Here is a 22,212-nt window from a genome sequence, read left to right on the forward strand (position 1 = left end):
GTGGCAAGACATACTTCCTGTTCAACGATACTGGATTTGTTTTCAGACATCCCTTTTTAAATCATCACACAAAAAAACTACAGTACAGTGACATCACACTGTCCAGTTTGCCACTATTGCTGTGAGTTCTGTAGTTTTCTGTTGCTAACCTTCAAAATAAAAAAATACACAAAAAAGACAGCTAAAAAAGACAGTTTAAGATAGGCCAAACTATGTATTTCTTGGTCTTTTTAAGTTGCAATGTGTGGAAAATCTTCAATAGTACTGAGCTGAAAGGGAACCAAAGACATCTTTTCTAATTGGGAATGTCACATTTGAGAGGCTAGCTTTGTGGCTGCTGACATGGATGTAATTTTTTAATGCTCATATTGAGTGGGTTCACCTGCTTGTGTTTAGCGACAAAAGTGTTTTGACTTATCCATTTTGTAAAGACAACAGCTTATAACCTGACTTTAATTAATGCATTGGTTTTAGAAATGGCTCATATGAAAGCCCAAATTATGTTTAAAATACTAAAATAAATATGCAATCATTCAATGTCTAATCACAGTAGAGGTTTTGGAGATAAAGTCAGAGGCCAGACTGAGATGGTTTGGACATGTCCAGAGGAGAGATAGTGAATATATTGGCTGAGTTTTGAACTCCAAGGCAGGAGGCCTAGAGGAAGACCAAAGAGGAGGTTTATGGATGTTGTGAAAGAGGACATGAAGGTAGCTGCTGTGAAAGAAGAGGATGCAGAAGACAGGGTTAGATGGAGGCAACTGATTCGCTGTGGCGACCCCTGAAGGGAAAAGCCGAAAAGAAAAGAAGAAGAAGATTCAATGTATAATCACAAGTGGATATAAATACAATTAAGTATTAACTATTGTATGTCTAATAGCTCTCTGCTGATTCCTAGTGTTTGTAGATTTAACACACATCCCTGAAATCATTCCATCTCTCAACCAGAAAACTATTTTTCTTCCCTCCACACCAAATAAATATATGGCGCAAACAATGATTCAATGAGGCATAATACAGTCCTGTCAGTTGCATCAAGCCAGTTACCCTTGGATTGTACAGAGGGGGACTGAAAAGCATGTCATACTATATTTCACAGCAAATGTGTAAAGATTTGTTCTACTTACTCTAAGTTAGACCTGCAGAAATGAAACGGTCTGTAAAAACTGTAATAGTTAATGGTGGAAAAAGCTGTTTATGCTATTGTGCTTTGTGAAATTATATCTTCCCTGAAAAACAAGCACACATCAGCATCAGGTATTAACATGCTTTCTTTAATTGCTGCCTGTTGAATATTTAGGATTAAGATTATAGGTAAAGGATGTGAAAATGCAAACCAACCGAAGAGACCACCTTTGCGGTCAAAGACCGCAAAGGTGGTCTACACCGACCATTGGCTCTGTCATACCAGGAAGCACAAACACTCTGAATACCTTCCCTTTCCATTGCAGGTGATCTGCTGTTACATCCGGCAGATATTTCTGTCATAGCACATATGTTAAATTGGAAAGTGCACTGTGACTCTCCTTGGTGTAACAATTTGAAAATAAGTATTTGTCGAACGAAGGGCTAGCTATCTATATAATATAGACATATGTTGGAGGCAGAACACAAACAGCTTCAATATCATAGTGGAGCATAAAAAATGGATACTTATGAAAGTCTTGGAACAGCGTAAGTAGGGAAAGGAGATAATTGTTAAAATTAGTGTAAAACAATGTCAGATTTAATTTGGGTAGAATTAATTCATGGAACCTAAAAGTGATTTAATCATTTTGAACCTTTAAAAGACAGAGACTTTTCCAACCTTTACAATCTCTTGCTGAAGACTTAGCAGTTTTAACAGTTCTTAATTTAGATATACTGGTAATGTTAACATTATACTAAAACTGTGACTTTTTGTTTTTAAATCAAAAAGAATAGTTCTCTAAAGCTGCTCGTCCTTGACTTCAAATAATTGATATTTCTCTCTATGTACATGTTCATCAAAAATCTTGTTTACATCCCAGGTAATATTTGATTCTGTCTGCTCCTAGAACCTCCTATGTGGTTGGCCTTGTCTCCCTACCTATCAGCCTAGGAAGACAAAAACATGACTTTGTGCAGTCCTCTTTTATTTAAAAGGAGGTGAAAAAAGACGGGGGAATTTGGCACGAGTCCAGTAAAATAATGCAGGCAATGCAGGTTGATTTTTGTCAAGATAGAGGGCAGTTTTAATAAAAAGGCCCTCTGTGCTAGAGAGTAATTCATCAAAAAATCTTCACATCTGTCTGGTCCAGGCAGGAAAATATGAGTAAAGCAAGAACTCTGTGATAATGTCGCGTAAGCTCTCCATTACCAAGACAAATACTGTGCAACAAAAAACAAAGAATAAAACGTCAATGCAGTGCATTATATTTTTAACTCCAAAAGCATCAGTGTAGTTTTACATGATGAATGAAATAGGTAGTAGATGTATCGGACTCAGGGTCCAATTTGTCTTAAAGGAGTGCTATTTAAGGGGACTCAAGAAATACAGTGGATGCAAAAAAAAATAGCAGTAGGAATGTGCAAGATTTGCAAATGAGTATGGCCAAAGACAAAGCCAGACAAGTCAGATGCAAAGCTAGGTATGCATCAATGTCAGCCATGGTTCTCTCTGCAGTTGCTTATCTCATACAACTCATACAGCAATATGGGCAGTTCAGCAGATGAAGTTCTTCACAATGGTTGCAGCAGAATGGTTTTAAGAGAGGGCATAAAGTTATTTGATTACACCAAGAAGAAGTAGTACTAAATGTACAGATGTTATAGGAAACCATTGACGGAAAATGTGAACGGAGACGAGTGGCTCAGTGGTAGAGCGGGTCGTCCAATGTTCTAAGATCGGCAGTTTGATTCCCACTCCCATCGAAAAAAACCCGGAGTGTGAGCCTGCACTGGGAGGTGTCAGCTCACCTCCGGAGCACTGCCGAGGCGCCCCTGGAGCAAGGCGTCGTCCCCCTTACAAGTTTGTCATTTGGGCGTACCAAAGCAGAAGCTGCACACCACTCTACCTCCCCCTGCACGCGTACAGGCCCCTTGTGTGTGTGTCTATGTGTGTGTGTATTCAGGGCCTGTACACACAATATATATATATATATATATATATATATATATATATATATATATATATATATATATATATATATATATGCACATGTCACTAATTGGAGTGTGCCACTAATTGCCTGTTGGGGATCAATTCAGTATATAAAATTTAAAATAACATTTTTTTAAATTAAATGCAGAAAAATATACAGTAATCTTAAACTTCTGTAATAATAAGTTGTTACTCAACAGTTGTGACTCAAACTTCACCTGGCTGCAACAGCCAGGTGACATTTGATTGAGATGAGAAAAGAAAAAGGAAGAAAAACTGAAAGGTACAGGATAAGGAAAGAGATGAAGGGGGGCAGGAGAAGGGTGCATGCCAACCTCCTGCCAGGTCCAATTACTAGTGTGAGTGGAGCGTGGCAGCTAGGGTGATGGGTCTAATCAGAGTCCTGCTGGAAGAGACCCGTCCCTGTCCTACTGTCCCACTGGGAGGCTGCTGGAGCTCAATCCAACACTAACGTCAGCCAACGATTTTCCCTCGGCTCAAACACACTCATCTCAATGGAAGAAAATACTCCAAAAACCCCAGTTCCTTCATAATGGGGGAGCTTTTCTGCAAAACAAGGATGCCTTGTTTCCATTTCAGTATGCCCTGGTATCTGCTTCCCAAAACTAAAAAAAAAAGAAAGAAAGAAGGTGAATTTCATGTGCAGCAATTAGTGTTTAAGTTAGCGTTACCAGGAAACATCCCTTCAGAGGCAACATGCAATGATGGAACATATATCTAGGAATATTAAAGAGCCTACACTGCTGCTACGTGAAAGGAGTTGTGTACATGCTTGCAAGCTACCCAAAGCCTCTTTTAGTAAGTATCAATAATTAAACTGACTCACATCACTACACTCCTGAAATGATTATGGTGACGAAATGCCATAAATATTTGGGATATTTTTTTAAATTGGTAATGTCTTCATTGCAAGGACCACAGTGCCAAAAACAAAGCCACTTGCGACAAAAAAAAGTAAATTCAGTCGTATAACCTGCTTTAGAGTTTAAACTTAGTAGACAGTAGGTAAAAATCAATATGTCTTTGCTCTGGGAATGTGTGGACTATTTTCATATGTAGGTTGCATGCATGTGAGGACATACAGCATTTGACTATCAGCTGATGCCTGACTAAAAAAAATCCTACATGTTATTAAATAGTAGGGGCTTGCTAAAGGGCTTGTTAGTTCTGAACACAACAAAGATTATAGCCTTAATGTTTCTACAATGTAATTGATAAAACCCATTTAATTATTCACCCTTTTGCAAGTGCAACTTGCAAGGGAAACCAAACAATGAAATAAATGTGAGTGACAAAGCTGTTCCTAGGGCAATCTACCAATAGGAAGGGGGAAAGCACCCTCAAAGTATCAAAGGACATGATATGTGGCTATTTCTAGCCAAAAACACTATTGATACAGATGCTGAACGAATTTGCCAAAGACACTGAAGTGGATGGGGAGGTGTCAGGTGTAGACGGATATGCAAACAGGAAGCCAAAGCTAACATGAGTCAAACTAAGAGTAATACTGTATGTATAGTTGGATCACTGATGGTGTAAAAAATACTCAGTTCACTCAGAAAATGAAAACAATTGTTCTTTCAAAGCAAACAGTTTCTCATTTTGGACAACAACAATGTTGGTAAAGCTAGATGGTTTGGACAGGGTTAAAAATCTGTTAAGCTTTCCTCTATTAACATTTTTTATGGTTCAGTTGACTTTCACCTTGTATGTGTTTGATAGCAATTACAGAAAAGGCTATTGTTTCTTTGTGAGACCCGGCCACAGTACAGTAGCAACTACTTGGCTCCAAATAAGGTCAGACAGACCCAACTGATAATTAAAGGGCTACCTCTCCACTTTTGATTTGAAAAGGTTTGAATGGCATGGAATTCTCAGCTATAATATACCTAATTGATGTTGGAATTTCATAAAAACTGTGAAATCTTAAAGTTAAAGTCACACTGGGAAATGCGATGGGTAGGTCCTATAGAGACAGTAGTGTATCAAACAAATGTCACCTACAAGCACAGGCAAACCTCCATGAAAAGGACCATCATAAAACACACAATATGACAAAAACAGTGTCACTATAAATAAATGTGACATACAAGTAGCTTTGTAAAACTTTAGTTGCTTATTTATTGAAGTGCATTTGGAGTAAAAAGACTGTAATGCATTCTATGACCTTTAAAATAATACACATTTCGGTGGCCTTACTTTTTGGCTGCAGTCAGATAATCAACAACAGTCATCTAATTCTTCCCAAATGCTTTCCTTCTCTTTCCCCCTTAATCCCTTCTTTTATCATCTCCTCTCTATATTCCGATTCATCTCTGCTTCTTCCTTTTTTCCTCCTATCTGATATCATGCTTCCACTGTTGTCAGTATGATCTACAGCCCTGCCACATGCGTCAAATCGGTTATTTATGTTGCAGCTCACCAGTAAGAACATAAATGTGGCCTTAAACGATGGCTGCAACACAAGGGTGGTCTCTTTAAAATCATGTCTTAAACTGAATGAGACTCCTTGTTGGGAAAGTACTGCAGCACAGAAGCACATCCTATATTAACTACGCAGTTCTAATTACCAACCAGCAGTCCTACCAACAGGAGTTTGATTGAAAACCCTTGAGATCATATAACGCAGTATTATGGAGTGCACAGTCTGTGGTTTACAACTCACTTCATGAAATTGTGTCTTAGATTGAAAAGCCATGGTTCATGGTGAATTTCTGTGGTAATACAAAATAAAGATTATTCCTCCAGATATCTTGGAGAGGGAGGAAGGGGAGGAGTGTGTGTGTGTGTGTGTGTGTGTGTGTGTGTGTGTGTGCGTGCGTGCGTGCGTGCGTGTGTGTGTGGAGGGAGTGGGGGGGGGGTAATCAGGAAGTGTGGTGGTGAATGAATTCACCCTACAAAAAGAAACAAAGTGGCGGTTTGCAAATAAATGAATTAATTGATCTTCTGAACAACTCAAATTAATCATCTGCAAAGCTTTATTGTGACATCTTACAGTAATTAAAGAAGATAGGGATGGCTTTTATGAGTTCTGAGAAAGGCAGTGGATGTAGAGGAATGTGGCAGGTTCTGTTAATTAAATCTTCACTGACTGGGCTCCTGTGACAGCCTTTACTTATTGTATGTTTTCAGTCAGAGCTACTGAATAACGCAGTATGTGAGTCAATGTATTTTGGACAACCTCTTAAGTGTTCACTTTGACAAAAGCAAATACAGTAAATACCAGTCAATGGCAGAAATATTGGATGCTGATAAAAAGGATGAACTCTAACCATCTACTAAAATAATTTGATTTCTGGTGCTATTCTGTAAAGTTGGGCTGGGTATCATTTAATTAAATTTCAATACCAGTACCTGATACTAGTAATGGTTATACTAATATCCATAGAGCAGGCCTAATTAATTCTCTATGCATCATGTGAATAAAAGCATTCAGCTGTGTTAAATTCCGCTACGACTCCCAATCCATACAATTTTTTTTTCTTGCATGGCTGCATTTCCAAAGGGTTCATATTAATCAACTCTGTCAACTAACCACATGTGACTTCATGAATGCACAGCTTGTGTGTGGTGTAGCTGCTGGAATAGTGGGCTATATCTTGCACAGTAAAACCACAAACACTCGTTTCACAACATAGTTTGAAGCACACAATACTAGTTAGTGTTTGATTACTTTGATCTATCATATGTTGAAAGCAGTGACTTGATTTGATTGTATTAATTGGTACAGTATATGTTGAGGTCTACCTCCTCCCCACGCTTGTCAATCATGTGCAATTAGTTGTTCTTTTACGTAAATAGGTAATAACTGGGGGAGGATTGTACACTAAAAAATAAAATAAATATAAGAAATATAAGAATAATTGATACAATGTTAATGTTAACGTATAATAAGGTATGCTCTAAATATGTTCAAATACCTTTACTACCTTTTGAAAGGAAATCAGCTTCCTCAATTACCCCTCCTTTGCAATGCAGGCTAAACATATTGATGTGGAAGTAATGTATGCAAAATCAGCAGCGCTGTTGATAGCCGTAAGCAGTCTGATCAACTACAACCTTGAAAAACACAGCTTACCATCATTTTAAAAAAAAGGGACTATGACTATTAAACACATCGAAAATGTCATGATTAAGACAATGCCAGGCTGATTTTGGGTACGGCCTTCTCCTCTCCATTCTATGGCCCAGTGGGTAAGCCAAAAGGGCCTGGCGTGTAAATGTGTGAGGAAAGGGGTCAGGGTGAAAGGACTCCCATTAGCCAGCTCATTGAATGTAGGTATTAGAAATTCCTGTCATGCAGCAACCACATCTATCCACAGCAAGAGGGCTCTGGGGGTTGCTGACTTGTTGCCCCACAGAGCTTTACAAGAGACCTTGCTCTGTAACTGACTAACTGACAGGGGTATATGTGTCATTTTCCAATGCATTACTCCCATCAGGAAATGTCTATGTCTGCTCAGTATGTTGTCAACATGAAGCAATAAATAGTATCATCACATGTCTCAAATGTACTGGACGTGTACACATGATCATTTTTTAGGTGCTGTAACATTGGTAACACTATCAAAAACTAATAGACCCCAGTAAAACAACCACTTCAGTAAAGCAGTTTTTGCAGGCTTTCAGATTACATTGTTAATTGTCTTCCATAGTTCCAAGAATGTCTACTTGTTCGTTGTTGTTTGGGTTGCTGGCTGTGCAATCATTAGTTTTGTGTGATACAGAGAAAAATGCAGGAAAACCCTGCTGTAGTGACAGCAGCAGACATAAAATGTAGCCATAAACATAGTATAACATGAGAGATTAATTTATGATATCACAAATTTTACATTTATGTCCAATTGAATTCAAAAGTAATTCCTTTAAAGCAATATTGAATGAAAATATTAGTTCTCTGAAAATGAGTTACACATTTTTTTGAATATAACTAGCTTTTATGAACTAATGTCAACTCTGCCCATGGGCCAGAGTTTCAGCCCGAAAAGACGACGTGGGCCAAGTGGATTGGGTGACAGTCGTCAGCATGGGGCTCGACAACCCAATCCCCAGACAAAAAGTCTAGCTCTAGGGATATGGAATGTCGCCTCGCTGGGGGGGAAGCCAGAGCTTGTGAGGGAGGTTGAGAGGCTCACCTCCACCCACAGCCTGGGCTTTAGAACCCGAACCCTTGGACTCACCACTTTTCTGTTGTTGCCCAAGGTGAGAGGCGACAGGCCGGTGTGGGCTTGCTCATTGCCCCACAGCTCAGCTGTCATATGTTGGAGTTCACCTCAGTGAGCAAGAGGGTCGCATCCCTACGCCTCGGTTTGAGGACAGGTGTCCCACTGTTGTTTTGGCCAATGGGCCAAAGAGCAGTGCACAACACCCGGCCTTCTTGGAGTCCCTGGGAGGGGTACTAAATATTGCTCCGACTGACTCAATTGTTCTCCTTGGGGACTGCAACGCTCACGTGGGAAATGAAAGTGAGACCTGGAATGGGGTGATTTGGATGAATGGCCTCCCCGATCTGAATATGAGTGGTGTTCTGTTATGGACCTCTGTGCTAGTAACAGTTTGTGCATAACAAACATTTTGTTCAATCACAGGGATGGCCATAAGCACACATGGCACCACAACAAGTCGATGATCAACTTTGTTGACTTATCATCAGACGTCCGACCGCAAGTGTTGGACACTCAGGTGAAGAGAGGGGAAGAGCTGTCAACCGATCACCACCTGGTGGTGAACTGGATCCGCTGGCAGAGCAGGGGGCCGGACAGACTCGGCAGGCCCAAATGTGTTTTGAGAGCCTGTTGGGAACGTCTGGCAGAATCCTCTGTCAGTGAGGTCTTAAACTCCCACCTCCAGGAGAGCTTCTCTCTTTCAGCGCCATGGTTCCTGAACGGAAAAGGGTGGTGTGCCCTCTTCGGGTTGGTGGAGAGTCTTTGCCCCAAGTGGAGGAGTTGGGGTCTTGTTCACGAGTGAGGGAAGGATGGAACGGGAGATAGACAGACGGATCGATGCAGCTTGCGCACGATGTGGTCGCTTTACAGGTCTGCTCTGGTGAAGAAGCAGCTGAGTCGCAAGACAAAACTCTCGATTTACCGTGTTTGAACCTTGCTTGTATTTTGACCTTGCCTTTTTGCCTACCGCCTTGGATAACTCTGCCTGGATTGACTGCCTTACCTTTGTACCAAACCCCGCCTGGAATAAACTTTGTTTTCTGATTTTACCGCTCAGTGTCGTGCACTTGAGTCCTGCCTCCCTGCGCTGCATTCTTGACAGTGAGTGCATACAGTGAATTATATGAAATATAACCATAATAATCATTGTTTATTCATCCACAGTAAAGGAATATGATCAATAAAGATGACAGACACTTGATTATGTAAACACACAAGAGCAATGCAAATGACAAAAGTGTTAAAAACTGCTGGCGCCAGATTTTGAATTGTTATGGTGAGCATGTGTTACAGATGACATTAGCTGTATGGACATTATCTGACTCAAGAGGGACCACAGACTTTAGGCACACTTGGTTCTGACTTAGCCTAACAGTTTGTGAAGAAAAATGTATCCTAGACGGGAGGAAATGTGTGTAATTATACAACCATCTCTAAAATATTTGGAAGAGATGCTGCAGTGACCAGAGTGGTTTGATGACTGGGATGCAAATGTTGTCTTGCTTACATTAATGCTACAGAGGAAGTACAACATCCCCATCTTACTGAACACAAATCCTGACTTTGAACCTAAATATCTGCAAGAGAATGGCCATGATTCAAACAGGGATCTGCTCGCTTGACGGAAGTATAATCAAACTAGATGCCTTCATCTGTCGAAGGTGAACAGAAAACACAAGAGCACTATGAGCAGTGATTTGGAGCATGATTAAAGTGCGGCTGGCTATTTTGCCGTCCGAGATTGAGATACTTGCTTAAAGAAAACATACTGGTTATCCTGGCAAGAAACTACATATTAAGGTTCCACTTGTTATTATCTTACAGTTTTGCCTACTTATGGATATTTACAACATATTCATGTAGTGCCTGTGTTTCCTACTTATCATACTTTGTTAGTATTTGTTTACTAAACGTCATATTTGATATATCTACAAATTTATGTAAATAATGAATATCTCTTTAGGCTGTACACTTTGGTGGGGTTAGTCGGTAAAGACTAAAGTGAGACAGACATTGATTGCCTTCCTGTTGTGACATATCCTTTTTTTCATCTCCATAAGACAAAATCATACCACCACAGTGCTAGTTCATCTACCCTGAAAATACCGAAGTTCCTTTAATTAATGGTTTCATGCAGACTGGGTGGTCAGGACGATGATTCCGCTCTTCCTTATTGTTGTGAGAATTTTGGTGAAAACATCACACCAGTCAAGCTGGGCATGATCTGTGACACTGGTCCTCCAACCAAATTAATAGCGTGACACTGCTGTAAAATGAAGATCAGAAATAAATGGATTTGCTGTAGGTGTGACTGCAGATCTGCTTGTTTACGTGTGGTTGTGTGATCGCGTGAGGAGCCCTCTTCCTGAATGGTTTGCGTGCGTGCAAGTTTGAGCTTCTGTTATTCAACTGCATGTCGAGACAAATAGCCGCCCAATGTGTAAAGAAGCCAAACCTGTTCTACTAAAGTAAACTTCGACATTTGCGGTCTCAATCACTTTAATAAACAACCCTGAATAATTACTGAAGTCTGCAATGTTAAACATGTCTTGCCCACTGAAGGAACAGCCATTAAATATCAGCATAACCATTACATAAAAAAATTAAAGAGAAAAAAGTAACGTTGGGGAAGAGACCTTCACAACAGACGTTACTGTGGTCACAGTCAGGATTTGAAAGGAAAGGAAAGGAAAGGAAAAGGTAGAGGATTAAGTCGTTGGAGTAGCATTGCTTGGTATTAAATCATTCCAGAATAGCTTCTGTATGTTTTATCTTGCCTGGGAAGAAGACAAATGTGATTTCAGTGGTGTTTATCCCGTCAGGTTTGTTGTCCACATTTGCCTAGCATTACGTAGATAAAAATATTTATTCATTGTGTCACATTCATTTTTGCCTCTGCACAAGGAGCTTCAGTATAATGCATTCAAAGAAAATAATGCCTTTCCTAACCATTGAGATTGGAATTTGTTTATTCCACCAAACACAGGGCACACTGTCTACAGAGTAAAGCTGGAACATTGCATTGAATTGAATTTCAAATTTCTAACAACTATCTGTAAACTGATGTTTCATTAAAGCTACTGTGCAGAACTTGATATTGAGAACTTGGCATTATAAAGGGCAGCATTACTCAAATGTTTTAAATTTGACATACTTTAGCTAATCAAAGGCCATTTCTGTCCACTGCAGAGCCTTTGAATCATTTTATATTTCTTAACTGACCTTCACGAAAATACTCAGATATTTACTAGGGAACTTCAAAAAACCTGGTACGAATGATCATACCAGAATGATCCTTCTGAAAGAGGAGGATTCTAGTAATCAGGAGGCTTTTGATCTGATATCATAACATCCCTCCCTTCTAGAAACAGGTCCAACGCCTCCCTAAGGACAAGAGAATGACTTAATCATAAGTAAGCATCCTGAGTGACAGGAACTCTATGGATATCAGCTTGATATTTATTTTAGATGACTACTTAAAAGTCATATTTGCTGAAACTACTGATAATAGTTTGTGAGTTAAAGCTGTTTATCTTCTTAAGGTCTTAAACAAATGACTTCAACAGATCTGGCTGAACATTTCCAGCCTTTGCTGGAAATCAAACTAATGAAGTTATATGGGACTAGTCAACAGTTTTATTTAACATATATGTTAGAATAACGTATAATATATGACCTCAAATTAATCTAAATGTTTGTGTGATTTGTTTTTACTGAAAAAATAACTATACCTATTTCACATACAGTATATTGCTGTAAGCCTTTTTTTTTTGCATCTCATCATTGCTGCAATTCCCTGGTTGGTGATAGAAGCTAATTAATTAAAACTATGTTTCTTAAAGGATTTTGCTAAAGGAATAAAATCAGAATTTAGTTTTGGCTTTAGATACCAGAGACTTTCCACTTGAGGAAGCACTCACTCTATGCATTGCCCCACACAGCCTCATCATTTTATCATCACAATTAGTGTTATGACATGGTTCTGTCACCATCTTATTTATTTCTTGATCAGAGCCATTGAATTTTATATTTTAAATACTCATCAAACACGAGGAATGTGTGAAAGATTGTTTTGATGTGGAGAAGTGCTAACATGCTACACTTCGGACTGATGGTGTGAGCTCATATACAGTATATTTTCTGGTCGCAGGAGTTTATTTCATACATCACTGAGAAAAGAACCATTTACCTGAACATTTACTGAGGCAGAAAAATTCAAGAGGAACGCAAAATATTGAAGAACAAAATATTGGTATCCTTATCCAAGTAACAAGTGATTGTTCCTGCTGGTCATCTCTCTCTATATATACTACCCTGTAACATCATACCAAAGACACACTGTCCAGCATATTTAACAGAGGGGTGTACAGAAAGATGGAATGGATGACAGAATACAAATAACAAGTTAAAGAGACAAGAAGGCAGAAATATACTTTAAAGACAAGAGACAAGAAAAGAAAATGAAAGATTGCCAGCAACGACATTTCTTAAGCACACCTAAACCTCTGGTCTCAAGATTGTCTGCATCATTATTCAACCGTAAAGGTCAGATCCTTTCCTTTCCTTCACAACCTTTTAAGGCTTCAAAAGAAGTTATTTAGGAAGTAGATCATTATTCATTATTCTGAGTGAGAAAAGGGTATAATAGTGAAGATTCTGAATCATGACAGAGTAACAACAATAAAGTCACAACTTGGTTCACCTGTTTATATTCTGTATTTCTTTCACATGCAACCGGTGAGAAATGCTTCAGTAGCTATGTCTGTAACAAAGCCTAAGAAGCATGACTTCTTGGTTGGGGGCATGAAAACCAACACAGAGAAAGAACAAGGCTCTTACAGCACGACAGAATTACATAGGGACCAAAGTCTCATGATGGAAAGCCCAACCGGGCTCTGGTATGAAAATGTGCCTTTGGAACTCACCAACAGGCAAGCAGCAGTTTAAACTGTATCACAATACTATCTGCAAAAACAGACCGTCATTTTACAAAACCAATACCAAGGATAGAATGAGCGCAAGAACAAAAGCTTGAGGTCAATTTTCATTGAGAAGTAACTGCAAATGAGAATGTGTGAAAAATAACTCTCTAGTCCCTATTTTGACAAGTGTTAATCAATGCACTGCCACAGAAAATAGTTTCATGACATACCCTGGTGTTAAATATGAATTTGGTAGTATAGATAAAAATTATGTTGAGATACTGAAGTAAAATTACAAGAAATGGATCCAGACATTGTAATGAACTTCTATTTTTTCGATTGTGTTCTATAGTCTTTCTGTGAGCACATATGAAGCTGCACCAACGCAACTTTCATAATCCATATTTTGCAGGATTGGCATACCAAAAAAAGAGCTGGCGTATGAAATATTCATAATTAATGCTCAACCTTCCTTTGCTCTGCTTAAACATATAATCCAGATTGACTTAATGGTGTAATGACCCCATCATTCTCACTGCCTCTCTTGATAGGGTGCTCAGTGTATTACTACAACTACATGCGGATGCAAAGTCACGTGTACTTTAAGTCACACAATGAATGTGAGTGTTCTCTCCAGCAGTGGGTGTTTTAACTTTCAACTTCCATTCATTTGAGGAAGGCTGACTGCAGCATGATGTGTTTTTAAGCATTTCTGAATTTCTCTTCATTAATTTGACTCAAGACAGCTGTTGTCCTGTTTTACGACTCACAAAGGCGTGTTAGTGGCACTGCAGTGAATAAAGTGCCAAGAAGTAAGATCCTTGGTCACTTTATTCAGAAGTGCCAAGAAGTAAGATCCTTGGTCACTTTATACAGATTGCATCATTTGATTCAACAATGAAACATTGTGATGCGATACCAATTCGTCAGATTTCAGACTACCACTGTACCATTAAGGAGGGCGAACATCAGTCTTGTCTGTTTGGTGATGCCCCAGAGTTTTCTTGGCTGATGTGAACTTGATGTATTGCTTGGCTACAAACAATACTCTGAAAATAGAGCCAAGTTGATAAAATTATTCAGTGAGGTTGTGTGTTTGTGCTGACTGTGTACATATCTATGATTATGAATAAATGTTGCATGAATTCATGAATCATCTTTCAGCTGTTGGGCACATCCCGAAGTTATGGACGAATAGGCTGGGGAAGTAATTTTCATCAAATGTGTTGTGTGCTGTATGTTTAACACTTTCCAATCTTCATGTAATAAAAAAGAAAAATGTTGCCAGACTAATTAAAAGGTTATTGCAAATTTTGGAGAAGCAGAGCGCACTTATTCAAGGAGGATACTTATCTATTACATTTCATTGTTTGCAATTCGATGAATGTTAGAGAATCCATTAATCATCTAGATTGCAATAATATATATGAATGTGTGTTGAGACATTGATCGAATAAACATCCACACATCCCATCATTTACATGTACAATTAAATGTGTTTGAATATATTTCAGAACAATAACAAGCAAAAAGGCCAAAAGACAGTGTCACGGCAACAGCATATTGACTCTTACTGTGAGTTTTGGCAGTGATAATTCTCTTCAGCAGATACAAAGTCAGTTGACAGCAGCCTGATTTAGTTCTAGCAAATCCATCTCTTCACCCTTCTAAATGTCTGACAAAGACTTCAGCATTCACCAGCCGGTTGTTAACATTGGCCTCCTGCCATTTCACTCTAGACAGGTAATGTAGCGCTGGCTTGCTTGATATTGTAGTCTGGCAGCAGCAGTTCATAATGTTTTTTTATTCACCTACTTTGTTCTGGTTTGCCTACACCAGAATAATCCCTTTGTGTAGAGGTGGAGACTCAGGAACAGATTTTTACTGGGATTACCACAAGCAGAATTTGTTTGGCTTCACTGTCGATATCATCATACACAATTTCACTTTGAATTGGTGCATATTTTAAAAAATATATATAAAATACAATTAAAAAAATATTTTTTAATTGTGACTTTCACATGTGCCTTACACCAAAAAAACAGAGAGCAGTTAAATACCTACGTATATCACTTCCCATAATGAGAATGCATGCAAGCACAGGTGAAGCCACTTAGACAAAGCAATACATCACATATGTTTGGTCTGTATAATAGTGTACTTCATTCCAGTGTTAGCAGCTACGACACTGAGAACAGGCTCACAGACTTAAAACTAATTTTTCAGTAAATTATTTATGCTGGTTAGCAGGTACAATCTGCTGGGCAAGACTATTGTCCATCTTTCTGTTCTACTAAATGAGAAGATTCTATTTTGCCTTTCAACAATGAGTTTAATGCTAATCTCATTCATGTCATGTCAGTGCTGTGTATTTGTGCCAGTCACGGAAGTTCTCACAACCTAGTGCACAGGAGAGATAGAAAGAAAAACTTTCTGCATTGGAAAGGCCCCTTTGGGAAGAATACACAAATCCATGCAATAAGACTAGCATGTTCACAGAAAAAAGGAAAAGTGGGCAAAAGAGAGATGGGATTCCAGATGTGATGGAATGGCTGTCTTTGAATGAGAGGGGAGCTTCTGTAAGTGTACTGTAAACGCTGTGGATGGATTTAAACCTCTCATCAGCCAGCTTCTCAACTTCATTCTTTGTTATTGTTCTAATGAAATAGACTCTTACGAAGACTAGCACCCCCTTGAGAATATTATCATAAATTCAGGAAGAAATCACACTCGTAGCTCAGTGACATGTAAGGCAGCATAGGTTGAACGATCTACTTGAATCACATACATTAAATCCATGAATGAGAAGAGAATGGAGTTCGAACTCACCTGCAGACACAGAGGGTGCACCTAATTACTACTAAGTTCATTTTTCTCCAAGTTCTTTGGACAGTAGGGAATCATTGACATGTAAATATATATTTAAATCACACAATTTATTCATCAGTCATTATCGTAGGTTTTTATGGGTCAATTTATTATTTTTATTGATTGTGACATGATTAATTGTGGTAGAGAATTCAAATTGACTTCTGAAGAAAGGGAAACAGGTAAACACAGCATTATACCTTAGAATCTTATTTAAATTCCAGGTCATATATTTGCTGAGTTGCTGAACTGCAGGCCGTTTCATTTAGAAGCAAATTCCTTGCGTTTTTTTCTCCGTATTGCAGCGTTGATATTCCAATAGATCTGCTCCTCCGTGACACCACATCAACACCAGGAATCCTCAAGAGTTTGCAAATGTAACAATAATAATAATGGACACTCAAAGTCGCTTTTACATTGGATCCATTATTCATTCACTCCTCATTCATACTTGGTGATGGTAGACTACGTGTGTAGCCACAGCTGCCCTGGAGCAGACTGATGGGGGCGTGGCTGCCAATCTGCTCCTAGAGCCCCTCCAACCACCACCGGAACAATCACACACATTCACACACCAGCGAGTGCCTCACTGGAGGCAAGGAGGGTAAAGTGTCTTGCCCAAGGACACAACGACAAATGACCCGACGGGAGTGGGAATCGAACTGCCGATACCACTGCCACCCAAATTGTATATTTAAATGTAAATGTATATTTATGAATTATTAGAGCAAACACCCATATTCACTTCTGGATGTATCGTAATAAATGCTTAAAAACATTGGCTGCAGGAAAGGGAGGGGTAGGAGTTAAAGTATGATGGAGTGCAAAACTGAGCAAAAAGAAAAAAAGAGGTTTATCTTACCTTCAAGCACTGTGAGCTTGGCACTGGTGTTGATCTCGCCTGCACTGTTAGTGGCTGTGCACTCATAAATGGCTTCGTCTCTGTTTGTGCGCAATGGTTGGATCCGCAGCACGGAGCCCGAGCCATCATCAAACTCAATCACCTTGGAAACACAAAAGAAAGCAAAATGCCAGGGAACGTTATTCTGAGGGGCTTTGTTTTCTTTTCCAAGGATGTCACTTTTAAGCAACATATAAATAAAATTTATTCGAACTTTGAGATTACAATTTTCTTTGTTCTGTGATCCTGATACGAGAGAGAAAAGTTGCCAGTTTGCAGCTTCACAGACTTCACAAAAGCCGATTTTAATGTCCTGTTGCCAGATGAGGCTTTCACCAGGACATAAGTAAAGTTTTTTTCTTCAATACAAGTGGCAGTTGACTTTGATATGCACAGGAGACCACCACAGTGCATCATACAATATAATACTGGGACTAACACACTGGGACTGGGACTAAGAGCAACTCTGCTAAAATGACTACATTGTTACATTATGGTAAGGCTGGACAGAAATACAGTGTGAAAAAAGTTGTGAAAAGACTGAAAAAGGTGAAGAAGACTAAATCAAGATGTAAGAATATTAAAGAGATGGGGATCCTGTCTCGTCTCACTCAGAAAAGAGAAGGAGTGGTGTTTAATAACAGGGCAAGTAACTGTGCGTGCTGCGTGGATGTGTTGTTAGTGTTTATGGTGTAAGATGGATGCATCTGTGTAAATGAAACATCGTTACAGGCAGTCTGAAGTCCATGTAGTGATGTCTGGTTGTGAGTCTTACACCTGCTTGAATACATGTTGGCGCCTGCATGAGTACATGTCGGTGTGTATTTTTCAAAAAGTCACAAATGAGTGTTCACCTCAAAGCGTTGGGAGCTGACTTTCTTTCCTTTCTTCATCCAGGTGATTCTAGGTTTGGGCTCCCCAGTGGCCTGGCAGACAAACGACGCCACTCCGCCAAAGATGCCTATCTGGTCCTCAGGGGATTTGATGAAACTTGGCGAGCCTGAGAGAGTCAGAGCCAAGGGGCCAGAGAGAGATAGTCAGAGATTAAAAAAAAAAAAGGGGGGGGGGGTAACAGTAGACAGGATGAGTGAGAGAGGAGAGCAAAGCGAAGCTGTGCCAGGTACATCGGCATGTAAAAATTGGTTTTCTATGGGTATCACTTTCTCCACACAAAGGCAACAAAGAAAACCCACGCTGACATTGTTACCGTGAACACCTGCGGCTCAGTCATGGGAGAAACATCCAGCCATTGTGAGCCCGTATCTAGATCGTGTTAAATTTCTTAACTCCGTTTTGATGCACCATTTCAAACAGGTCAAACTTTGTTGCCTATAGACAAAAAACTTGCAGTTGTAGCTATTTAGCACTAGCCAAGGGTAAAAGTGAATCGATAGAAATATGTCTCCAAGAATTACAGGGACTAGGAGAAATTAACCAAAGTTGAAGGGATTTTGGGACTTGTCAGGATATTTAGCAGTCAAATAGTCCTAAAATCTAAATTCTACTGTTACATGTTTTAATATAGTAAACCCTGTGACCTCTTAGATGTTGTGTGTTTACGACACAGGTAAATAAACCTATAACCAATAATACCTATTACAGTGATTTCCCTGTTTGCCTTGAGGGTGTTGATACAGTGCACCACACCATGCACTGCATTATGATGTCCAGAAAATCAAACCAAGCTGACAATATGATACAGTGTGCGTACCTCAAGTACATGCATGCTTTATTTACAGCTTAAGATGTACAACATAAGTCTGGATTGAACAACGTGACATGATGATCAGTTCATCCTGATAAAAAAAGTAGTAAGTATGCGTCTGGTTGATATGTTTTATATTTTTTAATGATCCATTCCATGTTTTACTCATCCCTCTTAAATAACAATCAACTTAGATTTTGTATTAGTTATAAGGCTGAGTGTAACATGATGCAGTGTGGTTTGTCAGTCGGCATTGAAATAATGTAAATAGTAATACAGCACTTCAGGCCATCCATGTGTTACCTGTGACCTTCGTGGAACATAAATAATCTGACCCATCCATGTAGCAACCCAGTGAATAATCCCATTTTGTAGTGTTGGAATGTAACAGGGAAGACATGCAGGTAGTATCAAGTATAGTCTTTAAGGGTACATTTTGTATTTGTCAACCTGGTACCTGCTGCCAATATTTTTGCGTGAAACTGAAGGCAAAGTTTTGAAAGTGTTGCAGTTTTTATCCAGAGAGCTTCAGTGGACCAATTCATTTAACCAATTCAGCAATATAGCGCATTTACTAAAATTCTCCTTTTTTGTACCAGTAAGACTTTTGACAGTATGACTTTTGTTTTATTTTTGATTACATAGAAATACTACTTTCATAGCATTTTGTTTCTTTTGGTCTGCTGGGGTTAAGGTTGAAATGTGGCTAACCAAGTCTTTCTAAAAATAAAAAAAGGCACTTTCACAAACCAAAAAATTCAATTGTAGCAAAAAAAGTATGTAATAGCTGACTGAAAGCGAATGAAGTGCTGTGGACGATTTTACACACTTTTTGCTTTTAGTGGATGCCCTTTACAAGTGCACAATTGCCCAAAAGAATTACGTTGTACCTCATTTAATGACGACTGGCTGCAGAGTTCTAGCTTAATGCAGGACGAATCTCCAAAATTGTCTGTAATAGGCACTTTTACACACAAGAAAGGGTGCATGTAGAAAAATTATTTTGTTAACTATTCAGTCTATGCTTAATCCTGCACTATTGCAGCCATGTGTGGTGAGTTAGACTCTATAAGATATGATGATCACTATCCTTACTTCGAAGAGTTTCCTCCAACATCTGTCTGTAGCTGTTACATGAATGCAGATGAGGGGGTTTCGTTTTGTTGCCAAGATGGAGGAAAACACAGTGTTAATAAGGCATTCTTAGGATATACTTCAAGGATGTACAACCATGAACTGCCTCAAATTTACTGAAGATGCACTTGATTTTAGAAATTACAGGTAATTTTTATGGAAGTGGAAGTGAAGGATAAGCTGGTCCTCACTAAGCATTTCCTGTAACTTTCTTCTCCTTTTGCCTTTTCCCTTCAGAGGTCACCACAGCGAATCAGTTGCCTCCATCTAACCCTGTCTTCTGCATCCTCTTCTCTCACACCAATCTTTATGTCTTCTTTCACTACATCCATACACCTCCTCTTTGGTCTTCCTCTAGGCCTCCAGCCTGGCACATTAAAACTCAGCATCCTTCTACCAATATATTCACTATCTCTCCTCTGGACATGTCCAAACCATCTCAGTCTGGCCTCTCTGGCTTTATATCCAAAACCTGTAACATGTGCTGTCCCTCTGATGTACTCATTCCTGATCTGTCTTACTGTGGATAACCTTCATCCCTCTCCTTTCCAAGACAAACCTCCACCTCTCTAGCTTGTCTTCCACCTGTTCCCTGCTCTCACTACAAATCACGATGTCATCTGCAAACATCATAGTCCATGGAGATTCCTGTCTAACCTCGTCTGTCAGCCTGTCCATTGCCATAGCAAACAAGAAGGGGCTCAGAGCTGATCCCTGGTGCAGTCCCACCTCTACCTTGAACTCCTCTGTTACACCAACAGCACACCTCACCACTGTCTCATACATGTCCTACACCGCTCTAACATAAATCCAGACTATCTAGTTGTGTCCCATTTTTTGTATCTGTCAGGCACTTACCATACAAAACAATGAAAGAGAAGCTGTCGAAACATGTAATCATTAACCAAAGTATTTCTCTAATCACTGAAAGCATCGTGCAAACACCTACTGTAAATGGAGTTATCAAAATCAAAACAGGTAAACACATCATAACTTCAAGCTACTTTTTAAGTTTAAATAAAGGCTGCTATATTAAATTGCCTATATTAATGCATTGGAGGATTCAAACATGGATCCCATGTAACACAGTGCTGCTGTAAACAAATGGAAGGAAAGCAAACACAATTGTGAGTGCACACCAAAAAGGTTTTTATTCTATTAGGCCAATGAATGTATCTCTTGTGTAATAGTCTGATCAAATGCTTCAGAAAAAGTGTTAAACAGATTATTATTAGTATTTGTGCTGGAGTAATAAACAGTACAGCATCCACACTAAAACTCCCAAGGATGCATATTTGTGCCATGCTGACTTCAATTTTAAATGTAAGGGCAAGCTGTTGACAGATTTGCATATATCTGATTTAGACAGCATTGAATGAGCCTTAAGGCTGTTGATTGTTCTGTGTGATGAGAGATTAAAAAGCCGCCTTCAGTTAACCTAATGCCTGCAGCGCTATTTGCTGTCTTGGTCTGTGGTCATTTGAGAGATGAAAGGTGTAAGGTTTTTTAAAACCTGACATTGGTGCATTTTCTTTATTTTATTTCGAAGATTTATATCGAAGTACTATGACTACGGATCAGGAACACCTGTCAAGTCAAAGGAAATCACAGACACTGGGTTTGAAGAATAAATTGATAAATACTGATCACATTTTAGTACTAGATCATAATTTAACTTCAAAGACACTAGACAAAAGAGTGTAGTTTTAGGTAATATTCAGAAATCAGAAATAATTTTCCTGGTTCTGGAACATTTAAGTAGTATTTCTGTGTTGCATGCTTTCTCAGCAGCTACAAAGGGGCCTCAGAGCAGAGCTTATAGTAAATGCAGAGACAGCAGGGAGAGTTGTGTAAATGACACTTGTGTGACTAACTATTAGTGTAATCCCAAGCCTACCAGAGTGCCCAATGAAAGCCACTCTGTGGTGTTGAGTATCAGCGATCGATATACACACAGCAGAGAGAAAACCATTCATTCTTATTAATAATGGATTAGAAAGTTGTCATTTTCATGAAGCAACACTTAGTGGAAATTTGTCTGATGGCATCAGCACTGGCTGTTTCAATGGAACATTTCCATTAAGGTCATTTTTGGGCCATTAGCAAACAACTTGTTTGCAATTAATTCCATATAAAGCTGACTCCCCTACAAGCTATTTACATCGATAAAGTCAACTGCACTTCAGGCTGTTTGTTAAACCAATAAACATCATATTTGCTATCTGTATTTCTCAGTTTCAGCTGAACACCATGGGACAATGGATTTCTTTCCCCACATGGCACATGTTTCAATTCATATGCAAGGATAATGTAATATGAACTGATATTTCTCCTAATCATATCACTGGTTAATGTATTTATGGTCACTGCAATAT

At 39.0% G+C, this 22,212-nt stretch overlaps 1 protein-coding gene across 10 annotated transcripts in view; it reads right to left on the minus strand.

Annotated features, from left to right (window-relative positions):
* Positions 1 to 22,212, minus strand: part of LOC137611737 (receptor-type tyrosine-protein phosphatase F-like) — a 174,710-nt gene that overhangs the window by 80,877 nt on the left and 71,621 nt on the right. For all 10 annotated transcript variants that reach the window (XM_068339798.1, XM_068339797.1, XM_068339796.1 and 7 more), the window contains exons 3-4: positions 17,853 to 17,998; positions 16,960 to 17,101 (exon numbers count right to left, since the gene is read on the minus strand). In XM_068339798.1, the coding sequence (XP_068195899.1) occupies positions 16,960 to 17,101; positions 17,853 to 17,998 (288 nt within the window). The remainder of the gene's footprint in view (positions 1 to 16,959; positions 17,102 to 17,852; positions 17,999 to 22,212) is intronic.

The sequence above is a fragment of the Antennarius striatus genome, chromosome 18 (assembly GCF_040054535.1).
Source record: "Antennarius striatus isolate MH-2024 chromosome 18, ASM4005453v1, whole genome shotgun sequence".
Classification (NCBI taxonomy): domain Eukaryota; kingdom Metazoa; phylum Chordata; class Actinopteri; order Lophiiformes; family Antennariidae; genus Antennarius; species Antennarius striatus.